The 23,764-nt window shown below is 41.7% G+C and overlaps 2 protein-coding genes and 1 long non-coding RNA gene across 6 annotated transcripts in view; 2 read left to right on the top strand and 1 right to left on the bottom strand.

Annotated features, from left to right (window-relative positions):
- The window catches only part of LOC138991213 (uncharacterized), a 35,950-nt gene extending 35,371 nt beyond the window's left edge, over positions 1 to 579 (bottom strand). The window contains exon 1 of the long non-coding RNA XR_011467170.1: positions 467 to 579. This is a non-coding gene — a long non-coding RNA (uncharacterized lncRNA). The remainder of the gene's footprint in view (positions 1 to 466) is intronic.
- Positions 580 to 592: 13 nt separating this feature from the next.
- TMEM183A (transmembrane protein 183A) lies at positions 593 to 15,636 on the top strand. 4 transcript variants are annotated; one of them, XM_014478167.2, is made up of 8 exons: positions 593 to 846; positions 1,038 to 1,127; positions 1,936 to 2,103; positions 7,393 to 7,552; positions 10,025 to 10,205; positions 12,703 to 12,783; positions 13,742 to 13,897; positions 15,188 to 15,636. In XM_014478167.2, the coding sequence occupies exons 1-8, from the start codon at positions 738 to 740 to the stop codon at positions 15,371 to 15,373; spliced, it is 1,131 nt and encodes a 376-aa protein (XP_014333653.2). In that variant the 5' UTR covers positions 593 to 737; the 3' UTR covers positions 15,374 to 15,636. The 4 variants fall into 4 exon arrangements, with proteins under 4 accessions (XP_014333653.2, XP_070240614.1, XP_070240612.1 ...); XM_070384513.1 differs by having other exon boundaries at positions 13,750 to 13,897; XM_070384511.1 differs by having other exon boundaries at positions 7,396 to 7,552.
- A 1,913-nt stretch (positions 15,637 to 17,549) lies between these two features.
- The window catches only part of PPFIA4 (PTPRF interacting protein alpha 4), a 52,352-nt gene continuing 46,137 nt past the window's right edge, over positions 17,550 to 23,764 (top strand). Inside the window, exon 1 of the mRNA XM_070384510.1 lies at positions 17,550 to 19,260. The gene's annotated coding sequence lies outside the window, so the exon portion shown is untranslated. The remainder of the gene's footprint in view (positions 19,261 to 23,764) is intronic.

A 23,764-nucleotide genomic window follows, 5' to 3' on the forward strand; every position in this document is an offset into this window, starting at 1 on the left:
CACCATTCTTTCCTCATCAACCCTACTAGTATTTATCTTGGTGGTGGTGGTGGTTTAGTCGCTAAGTCGTGTCCGACTCTTGAGACCCCATGGACAGTAGCCTACCAGGCTTCTCTGTCCATGGCATTTTCCAGGCAGGGGTACTGGAGTGCGTTGCCGTTTCCTTCTCCAATTTATCTTGGAGGATGGTGTAAATCAATAAACTTTTAAGAAACCTTCCCCCAAATTTCAGAATTCAGAAATGTATAGCTTTAGTATAAGAAATTAGAGTGAAGGCTTACCCATGTTAGACTATGCCTTTGTGGCCTGAGAGATGAGCACGAGAATGACAATAAACGCGCTTTGGGTGTACTGAAGGGAACCTGGCGGATGGACAGAGACAATAGCAGAAAAACTGGGGAGACAAGAAGGTAAACTCAGTTCTAATCGACGGGGTTGTGGGTTTCGGTCTGAGACACAAAATTACCTTATAAGACGTCTGACAAAACCAACACGGCCCATAAAGACACACTCCCAACCACTTAGGAACCCAGACGCAGGGTTATCTGCAGGCGCCGGATGATGACGTACTCCCTAAACCAGAGGGTGATTGGTTTCTGAAGAGGAGAGTTGGCGGCCGATGAGACGCGGAGCCGGGGCCTAAGTCCTCGCGGGAGCTGCGGTCTCTGGAGCGGGATGGCAGCGGAGCCGGCCGGAGTTGGCCCTAGGCTCACAGATCCCGCTCTCTGGCCTGAAACATGGCCCGGGGACCTGGCCCTCTAACCCGGCCTCGCCCCGACACGGTCGCCATGCCCAAGAGAGGGAAGCGACTCAAGTTCCGGGCCCAAGACGCCTGCTCAGGAAGAGGTGGGCGAGGGGCAGGGGCGTTGAAAGACGGGGCTGGAAGCAGGGCTGGAAGGCACCGTGGCGAGTGCTCGCCTGTCTGCAATGGGAGGGCGGCTGGGGCCCTCTGGGAACTTGGAGTGCGCAGGGAATTTTGGTGGGGAGTAAGCTGAGGAGGGACGCCTTTTCCTTTGAGGGTTGGTACTGTGTTTCAGTGACCGTGGCGGATTATGCCAACTCGGATCCGGCAGTCGTGAGGTCTGGAAGGGTCAAGAAAGCTGTCGCCAATGCTGTTCAGCAGGAAGGTAGGCTTCCAACGAGTCTTTTCAGACTCAGACAGTAAACTAGGTTTTTTATTTTCCTGGGGTTCTGCCTCAGTGTTTTTCTTACAGTCCTTTGGGGATCTTCCTGTAAACGTGTTTGCTGTCCTCCGTTGTTACTTAATATTCAGAGGAGGGGAAAAATTAGCCAAGAGCAGTAGAAGTTTCTGTAGCGGTAATATTTTGTCTTTCTATTAAAAAATAAGTCCTTGATTACTCTTCTGTGGTTTCCACTGCTTTCTTCCTGCTTATTAATCTTCTTCCTATTGTTCACATATATTATTCTTCACTTAACTGCTATTTGTGTAATAACCTTGAAGCATTTTTTTTTTCCTTTTTCCATGCTTCATGCTTCCATGCTTCAACCTTGAAACTTGTGTTTTTATAATAAGTACTGTCTCTCGCCCAAGATTAAGGTTAAATTGGATTTAATTCCTCTCAACATTCTCCTCAGAAATTATGCAAATGAAAATAGCATTCACTTTTTGCTTTTATCCTGCGGGGTTTATAGTGGAGAATAATTCACTCCCTTATTTCAGGTCTGATGTGTTTCACTCCCTTATTACAGGTCTGATGTGTTTCTGCAATTTTGGAATCAGTTTGCCCATTGCTTTCCAATTTTTTGTATTTAAAATGCCTTTTTTTTTTTTTTTAACATTCTCAGCTTTCTTTAGCAGACTCCCACACTGCTTTTGCTTTTTTGTTTTTCTGTTTTCTTTTCCTCATGTATGCTGACACCGTGCCTAAGCCATAGGCTTAGGCTCTGCTGTCTCATTCTCTTATTTTTTTCTAGTAAAATCTCTCTGTGGCTTGGAAGCCTCCCAGGTTCCTGCAGTGGAAGCTCTTTCTGGGGCTGGTGAGCCCTGTGACATCATCGACAGCAGTGGTGAGACTGATGCCCAGGAGGAAAGCATCCATGAGAGAACTATCTCCAGAAAAAAGAAAAGCAAGAGGCACAGAGGTACAAGGCTTGCTTTCTTTTGGATTATTAGTCCTATCTGTGGTGATAACTTGAAGCTGTCACTTCTCAGTAACACAAGAGGTGATACCAGTAGGGAACCCGAGTTTGAATGTTAGGAGTAGGACAGGACTTTAATATACCAGGGCTTTCCACTTATATCTAAATTTGAGAGGAAAGGAGAGTCGTAACAGTCAGTATATTTCTGGAGCTGTAAACTGTAGTAGCTGTTCATTGAGAACGTATTATGATTGAGAACATTATCAGGTAAAATCCATTTAACAACAGGAGAACAAAAAGCCTTTGCATTTCTGGATTTCTGAATGTGTAAGGAAGAAAACTTTTGACAAAAATGTTCTTCTAAATATTTGGATTTTTATATAACCAGTTTCATTTCAGTTAGATATGTATGTACTCTGCAGTTGTTAATGTCTGCTTTATGTCTACTAGGTACTGTAGTAAATAGAAACATGTGATATTTATGTATTAGTGGTGATAAAACTTACACAAGTGAAACAAAGAAAGTTAGATTAATGGTATATAATGTGCCAATCCATCATTCATCGGTTTGCTCCAGACTTAAAAACTCATACTCTTGGAATGGAGCCCAGAATACCTATTCTTTTTTATTTGTAATTTTTGAAAATTATTTACGTATTGGCTGCACTGGGTCTCTATTGCTTTTTGTGGGGGCTTTCTCTAGTTGCGGTGGGTGAGGGCTACTCTTTGTTTTGGTGTGTGGGCTTCTCATTGTGGTGGCTTCTCTTGTTGTAGAACACATACTCTAGACACGTGAACTTCAGTAGTGGTAGCACACAGGCTCAATAGTTGTGCACAGGCTTAGTTGCTCTATGGCGTGTGGAATCTTCCTGAATCAGGGACTGAACCTGTGTCCCCTGCATTGGCAGGCAGATTCTTATCCACTGCACTACCAGTGAGGTCTCAGGGTACCTTTTGATAAAGCTAAAGTGGTTCTGATGATCGGCTAGAGTCAGGGGGAAGTTAAAATAATAATGTATAGTTTTGGTCTCAGATCTATGAGAACTTTCACCTATACTTGAGAATCAGATAACAGACTTTTGCATTTGTTAAAATATTTTGAAATAATCAGCAAATTTGGAAAACTCAGCAGTGGCCACAGGGCTGGAAAAAGGTCAGTTTTCATTCCAATCCCAAAGAAAGTAGTGCCAAAGAATGTTCAAACTACAGCACAATTGCACTCATTTCACATGCTAGCAAAGTAATGCTCAAAATTCTCCAAGTTTGACTTCAGAGTACATGAACCAAGAACTTCCAGGTGTTCAAGCTGGATTTAGAAAAGGCAGAGGAACCAGAGATCAAATTGCCAGCATCTGTTGCTTCATAGAAAAAGCAAGAGAATTCCAGAAAAACATCTACTTCTGCTTTGTTGACTATGCTAAAGCCTTTGACTGTGTGGATCACAACAAACTGTGGAAAATTCTTAAAGAGATGGGAATACCAGACCACCTGATCTGCCTCCTGTGAAACCTGTATGCAGGTCAAGAAGCACCAGTTAGAACCAGACATGGAACAATGGACTGGTTCAAACTTGGAGAAGGAGTACGTCAAGGCTGTATATTGTCACCCTGCTTATTTAACTTATATGCAGAGTACATTATGTGAAATACTGGGCTGGAAGAATGATAAGCTGGAATCAAGATTACTGGGAGAAATAGCAATAACCTCAGATATGCAGATGACATTACCCTTATGGCAGAAAGTGAAGGGGAACTAAAGAGACTCTTGATGAAGGTGAAAGAGAAGAGTGAAAAAGCTGGCTTAAAACTCAAAATTCCAAAAATGAAGATCATGGCATCCAGTCCCATCACTTCATTGTAAGTAGATGGGGAAACAATAGAAACAGTGACAGACTATTTTCTTGGGTTCCAGAATCACTGTAGATGGTGACTGCAGCCATGAAATTAAAAGACACTTGTTCCTGGGAAGAAAAGCTATGACCAACCTAGATAGCCTATTAAAAAGCAGAGACATTATTTTGTCGACAAAGGTCCATCCAGTTAAAGCTATGGTTTTTCCACGTATCATGGATGGTTGTGAGAGTTGGACCATCAAAGCTGAGTACCGAAGAACTGCTGCTTTTGAATTGTGTTGGAGAAGACTCTTGAGAGTCCCCTGGTGACTGCAAGGAGATCCAACCAGTCCATCCTAAAGGAAATCAGTCCTGAATATTCATTGGAAGGACTGATGTTGAAGCGGAAACTCCAGTATTTTGGCCACCTGATGCGAAGAGCTGACTCCTTGGAAAAGACCCTGATGCTGAGAAAGATTGAAGGCAGGAAGAGAAGGGGATGACAGAGGATGAGATGGTTGGATGGCATCACCAACTCAATGGATGTGAGTTTGAGCAAGCTCCAGGAAATGGTGAAGGACAGGGAAGCCTGGCATGCTGCAGTCCATGGGGTTGCAAATAGTTGGACACGACTGAGCAACTGAACAATGACAATTGAAATAATCAGTAATAAATGAACTGACATTGCTTTGCAATTATGCCAGTTATTGTCAGTTATACCACTCTTTTCCAGAACCAAGGATGCTAATAGACATTCTTCTCTCTTTCTTGCTTGAAATCCCTGCCTATTGTCACCATTGTATCAATGTTAGATATTGCTCTTGATTTTCTTCTTTGGTTTTGAGCACGTTCCACAGAAGAGCTTACAGATTTTTAAAACATCTTTATTGAGACAAAATACATCCCTTTAAAGTGTGCAATGTATGGTTTTAATATGTTCACACAGAGTTCTGTAGCCATCAACATGATCTAAGTTAGAACATTTCTGTCAACCCAAACCTAATTCCCTCCTAACACTCTTTCCCACCCATCCCTTCCTCCCAGGCAACCACCAAACTACTTTCGGTCTTTATAGATTCGCCTACTCTGGACATTTCATATAAATGAAATCATATATCATATAATATGTGGCCTTTTGCATCTGACTGCTTTGACTTAGCATAGTGTTTTCAAGGTTCATCCGTATTGTAGCGTACATCAGTGTTTCATTCCTTTTTATTTGACTATTATGAATAATGTTACTAACTCATGGACAAGTTTTTGTCTGAAGTATTTTCATTTCTGTTGGGTAGGAGTGAAATTGCTAGATGACATGGTAACTGTGTTTAACTTTTTGAGGAATTACCAAGCTTTCTTTATGAAGTTTCCATTTTATGTCCCACTAGCAATTCCACATCCTAGCCAACACTTGTTATTTGTTTAACTTTTTAAACTATAGCCATTCTAGTGAATGTGAAGTGGTATCTCATGGTTTTCATTTGCATACTAATGTTGAATATTTTATGTGCTTATTGGCCTTTTGTATATCATCTGTAGAGAAATATCCAAATCTTTCACTCATTTTTAAATTAGGTTATATTTTTGTTACTGAGTTGTAATAATTCTTATGTATTCAGGAGCCCAGTTACTTATCAGACATATGACTTGTGGTTTACAAACTCTTAGCTATAATTCCTCTTTTACTTCCTTGCTCCACTTTACCCTCATTAAGGTCCTTTATTCTCATCAAACCAGTCTCCCACCCCCCTGCCTCTTTTTTCTTTTAAAAAAGGAACGTATACAAAAGAAGAATGAATAGTATAATGAATCCCATGTGGCTATCACATACCTTCAACAGTTATCAACTCATGGCTGTTTTTGTTTTAGCCACTACCCCCTCACCCCTAATCTCAACACACACACGTGCACAATTAGTTTGAAGGTTTCCAGATATCCCATTATTATATCTGTAAATATTTTGATAATTATCTCCAAAAGATAAATGCTCTTTAAAAAATTATCACATGTAAAAAAGTTAACAGCAGTTTATTAATATCATCAAAATCTTGCTCAACTTATCTGTTTATTGCCTTCACATATGTTTTGTTTTTCTGAATATTCAGGCTTCATGTTAGCTGTTTATTTCACTTGGAATACTTCCTCTTAACCTATGCCTATCAAATTTTTTATGTCCTACATAACTTACCTACATGAAGCTTTCCTTTACTGATTCCATTTATGTTTTGAAATTTCTTAATAATTAGGTATAAAATATTTGCAAAAAAAGAATATTGGCAATTTTTATAATCACTGAATTTTGTCCCTAAAGATAGAAAAATTTTAACAGTACTCTGCTTTGTAAAAGTCATCACGATTCTCAGTGGAGGAATTACTGAAAGTTGTTTGCCTTCTGAGAGAGAGATTTAATGTGGGAGAAGAGGGCCCCAAGGGCTGTAGGCTGAGCCTTAAATGGTTGCTGGAGATTTCAAGAAGCATAGGAACCACAAGAAACAATGTTTTAGAAGCATTGGTCTCCATTATGAAGAACCTAATGCAAGAACCTAATTGACTTATAGAGCTGCAGGAAGCCACTAGAAAAGCAGATGCAGCTTCAGGGCTTTGCCCTGGAAACAAAGAAACCTTGGTTTTGGATAACTATATGACTAAGTCTCAATTAAAGTTTAGAGTTAGACCAGATTCTGGTGTCTCTATGGAGTGTGGATTTTTACTTGAATCTGACATGTATTATGGACCTCAGGGTCAAGAGAATTAACACTAATAAGGTCTGAAGGAGGAAGAAGTGAGGATATGTCCTCACAGGGTGTCTTTGATTACTGGATGCCCGTGGCCAGAACCGTAGACCAAGCTGATAGTGAAACCAGAAACTAGAAGAAAAAAAAATATGTGCAAGCAATTATTGAGTAATGAAAATACATTGTAATTTACTTAGTTTTTTATTTTGTACTTTGAGGATTCCTTATACTATATAAAAATCAGTTTTGTTTTTTAAATGACTGAACTGAAGAAAATGATGGATGGGGATTGCAAGGGAAATCAAGGGTAGAATTTATAGTGTAAAGTTGGAATTTGGAGAAAACTGGATTTTGTTTACCTTGACTACATGCACAAAGTAATATGGGCCACAATAATATAGTAAAATGGGCACAGTAATATTTTCCTTATTTTCATATTATTGGAGTTGAGTGGTATAATGTATGCTAAGGTACTTTGAAAACTTCAAAATAGTGTGTAAATATTGGTTAAATAAAGGCCTTAAGAACACAACCTATTCACTTGGGCAACAGGAAACCAAAAATTTTAGCAGCTGCAATAAGCAGGAAATGTGAGTTTGAGAGACTTCCTTGGACCTATTTAAACTATTTTCTTAACTATGCAAGCCCTGGGAGAATTGAAATGATTAGGGATCTTTATATGTGCATATAATAGAAGGTCAGAGGTTATAGTTCTTTTTTCTATTTCAGAAGACCTGAACGGGACTGGAGGAGAAGAGTATCCCATGGATATTTGGCTGTTGCTGGCCTCCTATATCCGTCCTGAGGACATTGTGAATTTTTCCCTGATTTGTAAGAACGCCTGGACTGTCACTTGCACTGCTGCCTTTTGGACAAGGTTGTACCGAAGGTGCGACCACAGAAAGCTCACTATGTTATCTGTGTGGCTGATTTCATTGTTTTTGATTTGATGCTACTCCCTGGATGGTGACCTCTTCACTTTCTCTAATTCATGCCTGGGCATGAACGTAGCTTTGACTTCCTTGAGCTCCTCTTTAAAATTGATATTAATTCATTCAGGTAATTGTCTTCCCTATGATTACCTCCTTACCCCCAAGCAGAATATTTATTAGGTTGGTACAAAAGTAGTTGCCGTTTCAGGCAGTGAATTTTAAATCATTGTAACTAGGCTCAAACATATCTTTGTTAATCAAAATAGAAACCATTACATTCAAAACATTTTTGCCAACAAGAAATAAGTTTGTTTATTCCTGTAGCATGAAAATCTACGCCTCCGGATTCAGTGAACTCTTGGAACGCATTTCTGCCTCCTGCTGCTTGTGGAAGCGTTTTACCTGCAAAAAGTTGTTGAGATGCTTGAAGAAGTGGTAGTCAGTTGGCAAGAGGTCAGGTTAATATGGCAGATAAGGCAAAACTTCATTGCCCAATCATTCAACTTTTTTTTTTTTCTTGTTCAACTTTTAAAGTGTCAGTTGTGCAATGTGCATTCAGGCATTGTTGTAGAGAATAATTCTTGGGCCCAATCTGTTCACCAATGCTGGGTGCAGGCATTGCAGTTTTTGGTGAATTTCATCAATTTACTGAGCATACTTCTCAGGTGTAATGGTTTTGCTGGGATTCAGAAAGCTGTAGTGGATCAGATGGGCAGCAGACTACCAAACAGTGACCATGACCTTTTTTGATACAAGTTTGGCTTTGGGAAGTGCTCTGGAGCTTCTCAGTCCAGCCACTGAGCTGGTCATTGCTGGTTGTTGTATAAAATCCACTTTTTATCGCATATCACAATCCGATTGAGAAATGGTTCATTGTTGTCGCGTAGAATAGTAATGTAAAGTGAAATCGCTCCGCTCAGTCATGTCCGACTCTTTGCGACCCCATGGACTGTAACCTACCAGGCTTCTCCGTCCATGGGATTTTCCAGGCAAGAGTACTGGAGTGGGTTGCCATTTCCTTCTCCAGGGGATCTTCCCGACCCAGGGATCGAACCTGGCTTTCCCGCATTGTAGGCAGACACTTTACCCTCTGAGCCACCAGGGAAGCCCTAGAAGACGACAATTCAGAATGACAATTTTTTTTATTTTTGGTCAGCTCATGAGGCAACTACTTATTGAGCTTTTTCACCTTTCCAATTTGCTTCAGATGCCAAATGACCATAGAATGGTCAATGTTGAGTTCTTCAGCAACTTCTCCTATAGCTGTAAGAGGCTCACCTTTGATGATGGTTCTCAGTTGGTTGTTGTCAACTTCCACTGATTGGCCGCTACACTCCTCATCTTCAAGGCTCTCGTCTCCTTTTCAAAACATCTTGAACCACCACTGCACTGTGATTGGTAGCAGTTCTGGGCCAAATGCATTGTTGATGTTGTGAGTTGTCTCTGCTGCTTTATGACCCATTTTGAACTCAAATAAAAACCGCTCCAATTTGCTTCTTGTCTAACATCATTTCCATAGTCTAAAGTAAATACAAAATAAACAACAAGTAATGTCATTAGCGAAAAAAAAAAAAAGTGAGAAATGTACACTAAAATGATGTATAATATATCCACATTTATTTAAGAATGTATTCCAATATGAAGTGGCAAAGTTCAACATTGTAAAATCCCAGTTACTTTTGCACCAACCTAATACTTTCAGCAAAAGTAAGGTCTCAAAAATAACTGTTTTTGACTTTGCTTCAGAGGTTTATCTTAGCTAGAATTCTCAGAAACTATAGATGCCCATCTGTTTATCTTTCCAACTGGGTTGGTTGTTTCTTAGATTTGCTAGTCATCTTGATTGCATAGTCTTTGCATTTATGTGGCTCTGTATAGTTGCAGTGGTGAGGAGAGTGAATGATGTGATTAATAAGAGGGCTAACTTTTGATGCTGGGTTAGAAGTGAAATGAAGATTATAAACTGTCGGTAAGAGTATGGTGGAAGGGGATGTTATCAGGGAGTAGAGAACTTTCTGAGACATGTGACAAGAGAACCTGGTGGATCTTCTCCAGTGCAAGTTCTTTTTGAGTAACTGAAGTATATTGTACTAGTATCAAGTCAGAGACTTGCCCTTTTTAAAGTGAACTAGGATTTAAAAATGTTAAATGAATAGAAAAGTGCAGGATTATAAGGTATATATGAATTGGGTTTTGCATAACAAAGAAAAGTAGCTGAGAAGTGAAGGAGATGGTGATTTTGTGTGTGTGTGTGTGTGTGTGTGTGTGTGTGTGTAAGAGAGAGAGACCACATGAGAGCACTAGGGACAAACTAACTACTGCCAGTGGACTAGTAATGTAAAATTTGTACAGAGCCCAGGAGTCCTAGGAGACGCCTAGAACAGAAGAGACAGGTCGCTTACTGGTAGGAGTAATGTGTCATGTTTCAGACACTACACACTGGATGCCTCTCTGCCTTTGCGCCTGCGACCAGAGTCAATGGAGAAGCTGCACTGTCTTCGGGCATGTGTGATCCGATCTCTGTACCATATGTATGAGCCATTTGCTGCTCGAATCTCCAAGAATCCAGCCATTCCAGAAAGCACTCCTAGCACATTAAAGAATTCCAAAGTAAGTGGGTATTAGTGGTAGGGTTTAAGAAATGGACTCTTGTATAACGGGCCTGTTATCATGGCTTGTTTCTAGCTTTCTTAATGGGGTGGTCTGGGGCTGTAGATACCAGGCTGCTCGGGGACTAATATAAACTTTCTGGGCTTGGGGGTATCGTTTCTCCAGGACATTCCTGCTGTGCTGGGCTGGCTTATGTTATCTTTACCTTAAAGCTTTCTTGTGCTTTTAGCATATTCCTTATTCTCTTCAATTTATTTTCATGCCTTATACATTGAACCACTTTAAATGGTTTGATGGTTTGAGCAAGGAAGAACACAGTTCTTCCTTGGTAGATGTAAACCATAATTCTCAAAAGGTGCTTTAAATCATGATATGCTAAGTAACTTCAGTCATGTCCGACTCTGTGCAACCCCATAGACTGTAGCCTCCCAGGCTCCTCTGTCCACGGGGTTTCTCCAGCCTAGAATACCGGAGTGGGTAGCCATTTCCTTCTCCATTAAATCGTACAAAAATATAAAACAACTTACTAATTTTCTTTTTCTAATGTGACCTTGACATCTGGAATGTCACTTTCTCATTGACCTTCTTAAAAGATTCTGGTGTAGACTTCTTCAGCATTTGCAAAGTGCCTATTGTTGCCAGGCTCTGGGATGGATTGTTTCAGAGACTATGAAGTATTCCCACTCATAGACTTTAGCGCTCTAAAATTCTTCCTGTGTTCTAGGCCATTATTTATATCTCTGGATTTCCCCAGTAGTTTATATTCATTTATACATTGTATTCAAGTTTCATTGTATTTTTCTGATCTGTAAGTAGGTCTGTAAGCCTGTGGTCCATTTTGTCCTTTGTTCCACCATGAGGTATCTGTGAACACACCTTTGCCAAGCTAGACTATTATAGCATATATGATTATTTAGGCAAGTCGATGTCTCCAACTTTTTTCTCATTCAGCTAATACTATTGTCCAAACTTTGTATCTTTTGAGTTTGTGAATTATTTTTTTTTTATTCTGTTCCTACCCAAAGTCTGATGTTCTTTAGTACTTCATAATTCTGGTTTGTTTTTTATGCTTTGGATGTTAATGATTCTTTTTCCCTAGTTCAGCTCTAGTGTAAGAACATTCTACCTGATACATATTGATTAAAAGAGTACTGTTGATTTCAAGATCATCATGGTTCTTCCCAGGATTGTAAACTGAGGTGATCAGGGTCATTGGCTGAGCTCAATTTAATGGCACACTAGTTGATGGACTTAGGGCAGGATTAGAATGCTGAGGGGGTAGAAATTTATTCCTTCTCATAATACTGAGTAGACAGAGTATCTTTTCACATTTATAGTTTTCCTTCTCCCAAAGACCTTTGATCATCGCAGGTTAACTGTGGTGAGGTGGGATCACCCCAAAGCTGACCGTGGCTGGGTGCTAATCAGTTGCTGGGAGCAGAGCAGCACTGGGCAGACTTCATGCTGGACATCCTTGCGGCTCCAGTGCACAATGCAAGTGCTACTCCTAAATCTAAAATGCCCATGTCTTCATATTTTTATAATTGTATATTAATTTTTTAAGTGGACTACTAACAGTGGTGATAACAAAAATCTTAACCGAGACAGGAAGCCTAGGCCACCTGTCTGCTGTTTTTGTGTCCATTGTTTAGAGATCTGGAGGATGTGGGACCTGCAGTGGCCTATGTCCCATGCATTGCCTTGCTAGTATAACCATAATCGCATGGCATTCAGGAAGTTGCCAGCATGCCTGAAGGAAGTTGTCACATGTTGCTGGACTCCACCTTTTCGTATTTGATTCTCCCTCTCTCTCTTTTCAGTAGCATAGCTTGTGTGGGACACTGGAGCCGTTGTGTTGGCAGCAGAAGTGTTTGCCCCTTAAAGCCAAGCCCATTATTTTTGATGGAACAGCAGGACGTACAGGGCATGTCTGAAGGGCAGGACAGCTGGCACGGCGGACGACCCACCCCTTATCCCCTGGGAGGTACTTAACTTCTTGTGTTAACCCTAGCTGTAGCCTGACTTTCCTTGAGGGGCTTACTCTAGATTGAATTCAGCTCAGCTCGGTAGTTTCCATACTGGCTGTCTGCTCCCAGAAGGTCCTGAGTGGTTTGCTCCTATTACATTCAGGGTTGGCTATCTCTGCCTGTTTTATGGCTTTGTTATCATCTTATCTGATGGCTACTGACTGCCCTTATATTTTAATATAGAGTAGTGGCCTGCTGAATGCCCCAGTCTCTAGAGACCGTGTTTCTGTCTTTAAAGATGAGAACAATAGGGGTTGACCTTAATAGCATCTGAGGTTGACTTTTATCGGTACCTCTTCTCTTTACTGAACAGCCTTGGGGTTATCTCTTCTCATGTTGCACCAATGTCAAATTGGGGGTGAGGGGGCAGGATATGGGGGTTTCTATCTGTGCCAAAGTAAAATCTCAGCATTGGAGCCATGGCTGTCTTTAGAGCTAGCAACAGAAAGGTTATTTTTATTTTCTTACAGTGCTTACTTTTCTGGTGCAGAAAGATTGTTGGGAACAGACAGGAACCAATGTGGGAATTCAACTTCAAGTTCAAAAAACAGGTATGCGTTTTTATCATCTCTTTGCTTTTCAGATAATACCTTGCTCTGATTTTACTAAACATAAAACTGCCTTTTTAAAATCAGATACTACACATTAAAACTTATAATAATGTCATGAAAAGAAAGAGGGAATTATTTTATATTAAAGAGGCACAAAGATTTAATAGCTCAATGCATAGAGTAAACCTTGAGCAGATCCTGGATTAATGAACAATGAGATACCTCTTTATGTATAAAAGACATTTTTGGTACAATTAAATTTGAAGATTCTGTGGATATTAGATGATATGAAATTATTGTTAATTTTTTTAGGTGCCGATGTTACTTTCAAATGACTTTGCCTCCCCCACCTCAGAGCTGTGATTTTTTTTTAAACATGTGAATATATATATATTTATAAAATGAGAGATGTGAGAGGAAAGAAAACAAATATGGCAGAATATCCAGTGGTAAAGGGTATACAGGAGTTTATTGCATGGTTTTATTAATTTTTCTGTATAATTGAAGACTTAAAAGTAGGGGAAAGGAGAGAACTTGTTAAAACAATGTATTGAGGTTATTTGCCTAGAAATTTTTTTCAAAGAAAATGTATTTGTAAACAATAATAATTCACATGGTTGTATATATCTGAGGCAATTTGAGGAAGCCATGGGGAGAGGGACTGCCAAGAGTGTTTGCAGGAAGAGCAGATACTATTGTACCTTTCTTTCTGCTTTTTGCTTGGACTGTACCTGAGATCTTGGCTACTGAGAGGACCTGTTCTGCATGTGCTTGCATGTGTTTCCTCATCTTTCAAAGGGCTTTCCTTGATCTGTGTAGAAGCTGATATATATATTAAAGAGAGAAGAGATAACAGAAAAATGGATCTCAGCAGCTTTAGTTAAGCATTTTCACTGGTGGAGTCTTAGAGCCATAACATTTCCTCTAATCCATGAGAGTAATTCTTAATTCTTCTCAGTCCCCAAGATTAAAGAGCAAGTGTATGGGAGGATTGCAGCCTCCCATTCAGTACGAAGATGTTCATACCAACCCAGACCAGGACTGCTGCCTACTGCAGGTCACCACTCTCAATTTCATCTTTATTCCAATTGTCATGGGAATGATATTTACCCTGGTAAGTGGAGACAGGATGTCATCCTCAGTTCTTTCGTAGACTGTCACTGTACCTAGAGTTTGAAAGATTTGTATATTTAACCACTGAGGAAGAAATATTTGAAAAAAATTATTGTTTAAAATAATTTTAAATAAAATCTGAAAACTGACTTTTATATTAGGACTAGACTTATTTGTGGAGAAGTTAGTTATGTCTGAGAATATTTTACCTCTGTTTCCTTCTCCATAGTGAATAGAATGGTTTTATATCTCCTGTGTTGTGCTCGTTAATGTTTGAGAAACATTACCCCATTAAGGTTAATGGTAAAGCATGGGCACTATATGTCAGGATCTGAAGTATGCATGTGGTATCATAAATGGAATATTAAAATGTAGGGTTACCAGCTCTGTCCTTTGTGTGATTCCCTTGACTATTCAAGGTTTAGCTAAGAATTAGATTAGTAAACAACAAATATGCCTCTGGTATATTTTCCATATTTTTAACATTTTTAACTGGATTGGCAACTGGAGAGTTCATGTAATTTATCTTTTCTGTATTTTTGGCTTATTTTCAGAGATACGTTCCCCTCCACATTGAAAATAGCTTTATTCTTTTTTTAATGGTAAAATAAGTAATGCATACTTCATGTGAAGAGTTAAATAATACATAAACATGTTGAGACAGTAAAGGTAACTTAGACTTGTATCCTATAACTGCACTTAACTTCTGGGGAATTGTTCTTTAATGTTTCTGTTAATATATACATGTATATACCCACTGTCTTAAATAATTTTGTGTAATTCAAAGTATGTCATATATCTGTTTTTATGGTAGGCATCTCATTAAGCCACATTAATGACTTATTTATATACTCATATTCCATATTCTTCCTATTCATACAATTCTCTATCCATCTATATATGTTGATATATAAACACATTTAGAGATTTTGTGGTTTATTTTCCAAAAAAAAGTCATCAGATGTATCTCATCAAAATCCCTTCAAATCATCTCTTATAGCTCCAATCCAGTTTTTAAAAATTGTCACTGATGGTACTCTATGTGCACGTATCCTAATATGTGCAGCCATTTGAGAGGCTTTCTTTAGCACAGTTTAAATATATGAAGCTAAGAAAAACTTATAAAAACCACTGTTAATTTTTAATATTTTTGCAAAGGTGCTGGTAGTGTAACTTAGAGATTATTTTGTGGCCTAGTCCATGTCAATTGTCTAGACTGTTTCATTTCAGAGTGTGTCATAGGAAAACAAGGTTGTTAAATTTGGGTATTGAATTTACTTTTCCCTCCCAGTTTACTATCAGTGTGAGCACGGACATGCGGCATCATCGAGTGAGACTGGTGTTCCAAGATTATCCTGTCCATGGTGGTCAGAAACTGCGCAGTGAACAGGGTGTGCAAGTCATCCTGGACCCAGTACACAGCGTTCGACTTTTTGACTGGTGGCATCCTCAGTATCCGTTTTCCCTGAGAGCATAGATACTGCTTCCTGTCACTGAGGGCAGCCTTGAGCTAGGCCAGTCCATTTGTAATCAGATTCCAGTTTGGAAGGGGCAGCTGGATTGTATATCTAGTCAATAATCACATGCTCTTTAGGTTTCTGGGGTTCCTGGTAGAAGAAAGAGAAGGATTGAATCAGGAGGAAAAACAACTATGATTTTTAAACATATTTTAATGTAAAATTTTGCATTTGAAAGGAGAAACCTGGCCCTATTTTCTGTGTTAAACCCCATTTGGTGCTACTGAGTTTGTTCTTTATTCTTTTACCCCAGCCAAAGTGGATGATCTTGCTTTAGGGGAAAATTAAACTCTTAAGTCTCCAAACAAGGAAATTTTAGCATTCCTTTATGGATCAGAGTAACCTTAGAGGCATAAAATTGTTGCTACTCGTGCTTTCAGTTTAGCTGCCCCTCAAATTCAAGTGAATATTTCCTTGTTTCCCTTTACCCTTATCTAGAAATAAAGCAGGTGACAGGGTTTTCAGAATCTTAATGAGATTGACTTGTGTATCTTTCTTTAAAAATATTTGTTGCATAAATTTTTTTGGCCAGTTTTGAATTTTAGGTTTTTTTTTTTGCATGAAGCTGATAGTGGTGATGATAATGATTTTGTGCTATATTAGGAACTTTTCATAATGTCTCTAGTTCTCACGACCCCACAAGGTGGGTGATACTGTTCCTATTCTGTGGCTGAAAAACGCAATCAGTGACTTACCCAAAGCTATCCTGTGCTGTGGCTTAAGTTGCTCAGTTGTGTCTGACTCTTTGCGACCCCCATGGACTGTAGCCCGCCAGGCTCCTCTGTCCATGGGGATTCTCCAGGCAAGAATACTGGAGAGGGTTGCCGTACCCTCCTCCAGGGGATCTTCCCAACCCAGGGATCAAACCCAGGTCTCCTGCATTGCAAGGAGATTCTTTACCACCTGAGCTACCAGGGAAGCCCACCAAAGCCATAATACCCAATAAATGGCAGAGCCAGGACTCTGACCCTTTGCTATGCCACAATTAAAATGGTCAGTCTCATTATTTTTATGGTAGATGTCAGCAAAGGGAAGCAGGCAAGTGAACACAGACGGAAAAAATAAAAGGATGAATAAAAAGGTGATTGTGGTAAACCTTATCCCTAATCAGCCTAAATAGTATATAAGATCCATGAAAGAATCTTATAAATACATGTTTCTAAGTAAAATGTAAAACCATTTAAGTTACTGCAGGAAGAATAGCGATTAAATTGTTAAAAAGGCATTTATTATGCTGAAGGTCCTTTAAAAAATGCATTCCCATATGGGAACCAGACTTCAGCACTCTAAGAATTTAGTGCCTCCTTTGTTGTGCTCTGCCCTGTGCTACCTATCAGAGCCTGGTCTTTTCATCCCTGCAAAAAAACTAATGTCCTCTTGGTGAGAGGACTTGCTATAGCCTGTGTACTCTGAGAAGAAGATCATGTTTTTGTTTTGTTTTTTGCTAACAAGATAACTTTGCTGTTTGTCTCCTGCCCCGCCCCCTACCCAAATCAGCTGGGGGAGGGAATGGATGTTAGCTAGATATTGCCACAAGGTGGGCATTAAGACCATATTCCTTAAACATGAAAATCCCACGGGGGCAGTACAGTCCTGCGCTTGACTGCTAAATGAATGTTGTTTTTTCCTTACCATTCTCCCTACCCCCTGCTATTTACAGAGTGTTCTTAGGAAGGATCTGCTTAATACTGGTGCTAATAGCTAACCTTACCCCACAGTGAAGTGGGTACTAAAGCTGTTCATGCAGAAAGTGAGCTAGGTCAGTGAAAAACAGAATTTGGGCATTTAAATGATAAAAAAAAAAAAAAAACCCAAGGACAATAAGCACCTTAGAGATTTCTACAATCAAAAATTGCCTCTGAAGCAGAAGGAGAGAAACACACAGTTCCTAGTGTCCTTATAAAATGCCATGGAGCAGAAGGGAGATGTCTAGTGAATTTTGTGTCCCCTATTTAGGAGTTACTTTTAAAAGGGGAGTGAAGTAAAATTGGCTTAATAATTGTGTCCTGACTGAACTTCCTGGTTTTTGTATCAAACTCCATGGTATGATAGATACAACATTAAACATTGCCTCAGCTTTTCTCTTAGTAAAACATTAACACTTGGTAAAGTATGTTATACTTTACCTCTGCATTGACTGAGTTGCGTTTTAGTGAAAGGATATAAAGTGTCTCAGGGATTTCCTTTTGATGGGAACTGAAACCATCTGGAGAAGAGTTGGAACTTTCTGGACTGCTTTTATAAAAACTGCTATGTACTTTCCACTTCTTTAAATATGTACCTTGAATTTGCTTGGAGGGTCAGACAAACAAAATATTCAGGTTCATTTCTTACCCCTCAAGTAAGTCAGAATTACTCAGATTTTCCTTCCTTCTACCAATGACATAGAATTAATTAAGCCAAATGGTGAATATATTGGAGGAAAGAAAAAAAATGGTTATACATGCCATTGATGTCAACTACAGCATTTGTTGCTGATATAGAACTTGTGTGTTTATAAGTCTGTACACGTTCAGTTCAGTTCAGTCGCTCAGTCGTGTCCAACTCTTTGCGACCCCATGAATCACAGCATGCCAGGCCTCCCTGTCCGTCACCAACTCCCGGAGTTCACTCAGACTCAGGTCCATCGAGTCAGTGATGCCATCCAGCCATCTCATCCTCTGTCGTCATCCCCTTCTCCTCCTGCCCCCAATCCTCCCAGCATCAGAGTCTTTTCCAATGAGTCAGCTTTTCCAATGAGGTGGCCAAAGTACTGGAGTTTCAGCTTCAGCATCATTCTCTCCAAAGAAATCCCAGGGCTGATCTCCTTCAGAATGGACTGGTTGGATCTCCTTGCAGTCCAAGGGACTCTCAAGAGTCTTCTCCAACACCACAGTTCAAAAGCATCAATTCTTCGGCGCTCAGCCTTCTTCACAGTCCAACTCTCACATCCATACATGACCACAGGAAAAACCATAGCCTTGACTAGAAGGACCTTTGTTGGCAAAGTAATGTCTCTGCTTTTGAATATGTAAAATCCTTACATTTCTAACAGTGCTTACTGGGCAATGTAAAGGACTGAATAGATACTGTGATGAAACTTCACAAACCAGATGGGAAAGATGCATTAATTGTCACAGGGTATAGGGTACGGTGCAATTAAAAGAAAATGGTCAGATTTAACCAAAATTTGGCATGAATTTTGGCATTTAAAACTGTCTTACTATTCTGTACATACTATAGACAAACATTTCATTTTATAGTAACAGTGTTAGCACAGCCAAGCGACACAATTCACTTAAGCTTGCAGTATGGAAATTTATCTTGCTTTCAAGTTTCTCCACTTAAAAAATGGGCGCAACCAAAGGACGAATAATAAATGGGCAACAGAGTGTGAAAGGCAACAAATCATTGGCAAACAATTACAAGGCCAGTACTGAGACCAATTTAGGGAGGAGGTGGTTAGAGGCAAACGTAGGTTCAAAGGGTACGTGCTGCACCTCACTGGGATGGAGGCAGGGCTCCCTTGGGCCCTAAAACTTGACTGGCGTTGGGTAAAAATCTGGCTCCCCGCCACCTCACGAGATACTCTCCCGGCCGAGCCAAGATGGCGCGCAGCCCCAAGCGGCTCCACGTCACGAGGGAGGGAGCGCCGGGGCAGGGGCGTGGCCTCGAGGGGGCCGGCTAGCCCCGCCCTTGAGGTGGGGCCGGGGGCCGTCCGCAGAAGGCGAGGGCGGGGCGCTTCGGCTCGGGAAGGCTGCGGCTGCCTAGGCGCCTGCTCCGCTCGCGAGGCCAAGTCCGGCGCCTCCAGGCCGGGGCGGCTTCCTGCGCAGAGCCAAGCTGCCCGGCCTTCGGTGAGTGCAGGCAGGTGAGCCTCCAGAGCCCGGGGTGCGGGAGGGATTTCTGTTTTTCCCACCTCCAGCTCCCCTCACAGTTTGGGAAGGAGGTCTCAGTCTAGCGGTTCTTGGGAAACAGCACCTTTTACTCAAACGTGTCTCTCCGGTAGATACTTTTCCTGCCGCCCCTCACCAGCCTTTGCAGCGCCCTGTGCCCTTGAGGATGAGAATGAGAGGACGATGCCCGATTTGTGGGGAGTGCTTGGAGTTCGCCCTCAGCTCCATCAGCTCCGGGCGGGGAGTCTGAGTTGGCAAGTCTCCCAGGGGGAGCTGGGTGGACCGCGCCCCCGTTTCCCATGCAGAAGAGTCAGAGAAGAAGCGCCGGGGCCAGCTCCGCTGCTTTGGCACGGTCTTCGTTCTTCCAGGGGTTCTTATCCCCTCACACATTGCTCATAACAGCCGTTCTTAATATTGCTCACTCTCCATTCCTCGAACTGCCAGTCTCAGGTTGTGCCAGAGATGCCCACATTTCTGCAGTGCCAGGGGCGGTGGAGTGGAAGGAGCAGCCAATTGGAGGTCTATTGAAGGTGGGGTTCAGGATGGGAGCAACCATAAAATAGGGCTGGGTAGAGATTCCTGAGCGGGGAGAGTAGGAGTGGGGAATTGACTTTCCACTACGCAGTTGAGCTGTTTTCCAGTACAGTTTGGTTGTGAGTGGGAAAAGAGAGGTCTGATTGAAGGACTTGGAAACGTGATGTGGCTGGGTTTTTGTTTTGAGAAGGGGGTGCCAATGTCACCTTTAAGGAGAGGTATGCTGGTAGAGGGGTAGGGGTATTGAGACTGCTGTCCTCTGGTGAGCAAGTGGTTAATGAGGCTGTCCTTAGCATGGAGATCCTCTCCTGGTGGGATCTTAAGGGGCGCCTCCAGTAGCCCCTTTTGGGTTCTTCCCTCAATCTTCCCAGTTGGAACTGGCACCTAGTACTTTGTTCAACATCCAACAAATATTAATTGGGCATCTACTGTAATGCCAGACACCATGCTAGGTGCTAAGTCTTCTGAAGGCAATTTAGGGCCATGGAGCACCTGAAAGGTACACACAGCAGACACCCTGTTAACAGATCCATTCCTCCTCCCCCACCACCAGCACCAATTTTGTTACACTGCTATTGGATTATGAAAATATCTGGGTCCACATCCTTTTAAATAACTGTCCTACCTGGATTCCAACCTGTCCACTCTCTGCCACTAATAATTAGCCAGGCAGTCCCAAGGAAAGCTACCTTAAAAAAGTGTTTGAATGATTTTCTTTGGCTGTTTTCTAGGACTTTGCCCTGAGATGTGAGGAGGCTGCCTGGATTAAGAGGTACCGGGAGATGAGACAATGAATGGCACAATGGTTATTGAAGGCCAAGAATGCACTAGACACCCTCCACAATGAGAGACACCATCTCTGAAAGATAGAAGAATGGGTGTGGGAAGAGGGTGGGGATGTGAAAAGGAAATCTCATCCAGTGGTATCAGGGCATGTGCTGCTGAGCTTGTCATGATGCTAGAACTGTGGCATGTATAAGGAAGGTCTTGCAGCTGGATGATAAGGAGGGATTGGATAGGCAGGGAAGGGCAGGCAGCCAGGACACTGGGTCTCCTCTCTAGGTTGATTGCTGAAATCTTAGAGATTGAAATAGTTGTCAGGGATTGCTTATGGGTCCTTTCAGAGCCACTGAGGACAGCAGGGTGAGAGCTAGGGAAGAGGGAGAGTAGTCAGCTTTGGGGGCAGTGAAGCATGGTGAAAACTCAGCAGGGCCAGGGAGGTGGAGGTCAATGGGGCTTTAGGATATGGGGGAGACAACTGAAGTCTTTCTGTGCCAGGGATACTGTACTCTGTGGCTATATGCCCTTGGATGAGTTGATATAGAAACAAGGTGTGGTTTCTAAGTAGTATGAAGTTATGTGTGGGGTGTGTGTGTGTGTGTGTGCTGGAGAGGAGGAGTTGGTAGGGAGCAGGGAGCTGCCTCAGAGTTTAGGTTCTGGGTAGGGAATTGGGAGAAATAGAGGAAAGGGAGTGGGGTCAGAGGGAGGGACAAATATATATCGCAGCCGCATGAAGTCACCATGTGTCCCCCTCTGGCTGCTAGCTCACTAAGTATAATTAGCTCTGGGGGACATGCGGTGCTGGCTCCCAGGAGCGTTGCACTTGAGATGGCCACCAGAGTAAAGAGTACTCAGAGGGGTGCTGATGCTGGGCGGACTCTGAGAAGGGGTCCTTCTAGAGGAATTTGCTGAACTGGGAGGGGCCTTTGGAAACTGAGAATGTCATGGGGAAATAGCATTGAGGGAAGGAGCTCTAAGCCAGCTTCGTATGAAACTCCAGGGCTGGCAGAGCCTGAGGATCTGGGCTGCTGGTTCACCACTCACACAAGAAGCATGATGGCTGCCCAGCTTGTGGCTCTGCTTTCAGAGAGCGTTGGGAGCTGTGCCCCACCTCCCTCAAGCACCTTCTGTTCCCCCAGGTGAAGTCAGTTCTAGTCCAGAGAAGCATCTTGCATGTCAGTCAGGGGTCTAGAGGCCTTGGCTGGGGTTGTCTCCTTCCCAAAGAGCTGAGGGAGAAACCATCACTGGTGAACTCGGTCACTGCAGGTGGTGCTCAGTGCTGAAGCCCAGGATGTGCTGGAGACTGAATACTTGATTACATGCTACTCCATATGTTTTCCTTTCTTCCAAGTAGGCTGTGAATTTCTTAAGGGTTTAGATTGTATCTTATTTGCCTTTTGTATCCATAACAAAAAGTAATCTACTGCAGAATAAGAAATCTACTCATAGTAATCATTGGATTGAATTAAAGAGGTCTATCTGCAGATCCCCTGGGTTCAGTGAAGCCTTGAAACTAGATATTTTTAACCAGGAGCAGAAGATCCTCTGGGCACCCAATACAGTGGTGTTACATTAGTGGAGGAATTAGATTCTATAGTCAGTAAAGGGAAAATTCCTAAATCTCCCATAAAGCATGGTAGGTGGTTTAGGTTTATATCTCTGAATAATAATACTAATGTATAGATACAGTATACATTATATAGTAATTATAAAAATGTATAATGTATACAGTGATTTAAAAGAATACTTAGTTACAAGTATAATTTTGTTGCTAAGTCTCTGATGAAAATAGCTGGTTTGCAAAGAGACCTCTGTCACTCACTTGGGCTTCCCTGGTGGCTCAGTATTCTTTTCTGCGAAATCCCATGGACAGAGGAGCCTAGAAGGCTACAGTCCATGGGGTTGCAAAAAGTATGACATGACTTAGCAGCTAAACAACAATTGCTCACTTTGCCCAGCCATTGTAGTTTTATTTATTCTGATAAATTTATTCTCATAAATGCATGTCTGATGTGACTTCATAGCCACTGCCCTTTGATAGATAACTTTCATTTTAAAGGAGAGATAGGTTTCCATTCAGTTTAAGAAAAAACTTCCTTAAGACAATGAGGGCTTCCTCATTTAGTAGTGACCTCTGTATTCCTGAAGGATAATCAAAGAAAGACTGACCTGTCAGGGATATTTTGGGAGGAACTCACTTCCAGCATGGGAGATTGGCCTGCATGGCCTGAGAGAACCTTTCAAATAAGAACCTACAGTTCCAAGTGGGGGCAGGAGTGGAGGTAGGCATGGGCACTGGATGATAGAGAGTCTTCAGTTCGGTTCAGTTCAGTCGCTCAGTTGTGTCCGACTCTTTGCGACCCCATGGACCGAAGCACACCAGGCCTCCCTGTCCATCACCAAATCCCGGAGTTACCCAAACTCATATCCACTGAGTCAGTGATGCCATCCAACCATCTCAACTTCTGTCATCCCCTCCTCCTCCTGCCTTCAGTCAGCATCAGGGTCTTTTCCAATGTGTCAGCTCTTTGCATTAGGTGTCCAAAGTATCGGAGTTTCAGCTTCAACATCAGTCCTTCCAATGAACACTCAGGACTGATCTCCTTTAGGATGGACTGGTTGGATCTCCTTGCAGTCCAAGAGACTCTCAAGAGTCTTCTCCAACACCACAGTTCAAAAGCATCAATTCTTCGGTGCTCAGCTTTCTTCACAGTCCAACTCTCACATCCATACATCCGCTGGAAAAACCATAGCCTTGACTAGACGGACCTTTGTTGGCAAAGTAGCGTCTCTGCTTTTTAATATGCTGTCTAAGTTGGTCATAACTTTCCTTCCAAGGAGCAAGTGTCTTAGTTTCATGGCTGAAGTCACTATCTGCAGTGATTTTGGAGCCCAAGAAAATAAAGTCTCTCATTATTTCCACATCTATTTGATATGAAGTGATGGGACCAGATGCCATAATCTTAGTTCTGAATGTTGAGCTTTAAGCCAACTTCTTCACTCTTCTTTCACCTTCATCAAGAGGCTCTTTAGTTCTTCCTCACTTTCTGCCATAGGGTGTTGTCATCTGCATATCTGAGGTTATTGATATTTCTCCCGGCAATCTTGATTCCAGCTTGTGCTTCATCCAGCGCAACGTTTCTCATGATGTACTCTGCATATAAG

The sequence above is a fragment of the Bos mutus genome, chromosome 16, assembly GCF_027580195.1.
Source record: "Bos mutus isolate GX-2022 chromosome 16, NWIPB_WYAK_1.1, whole genome shotgun sequence".
NCBI lineage: Eukaryota > Metazoa > Chordata > Mammalia > Artiodactyla > Bovidae > Bos > Bos mutus.

Bases quoted from the DNA above. Each gene is read 5' to 3' on its own strand.
- TMEM183A (XM_014478167.2), top strand. From the start codon at position 738: ATGGCCCGGGGACCTGGCCCTCTAACCCGGCCTCGCCCCGACACGGTC. The intron at 2,104-7,392 runs GTACAAGGCTTG...TTTCTATTTCAG, and splicing joins GAAAAGCAAGAGGCACAGAG to AAGACCTGAACGGGACTGGA. The intron at 13,898-15,187 runs GTAAGTGGAGAC...TTTCCCTCCCAG, and splicing joins TGGGAATGATATTTACCCTG to TTTACTATCAGTGTGAGCAC.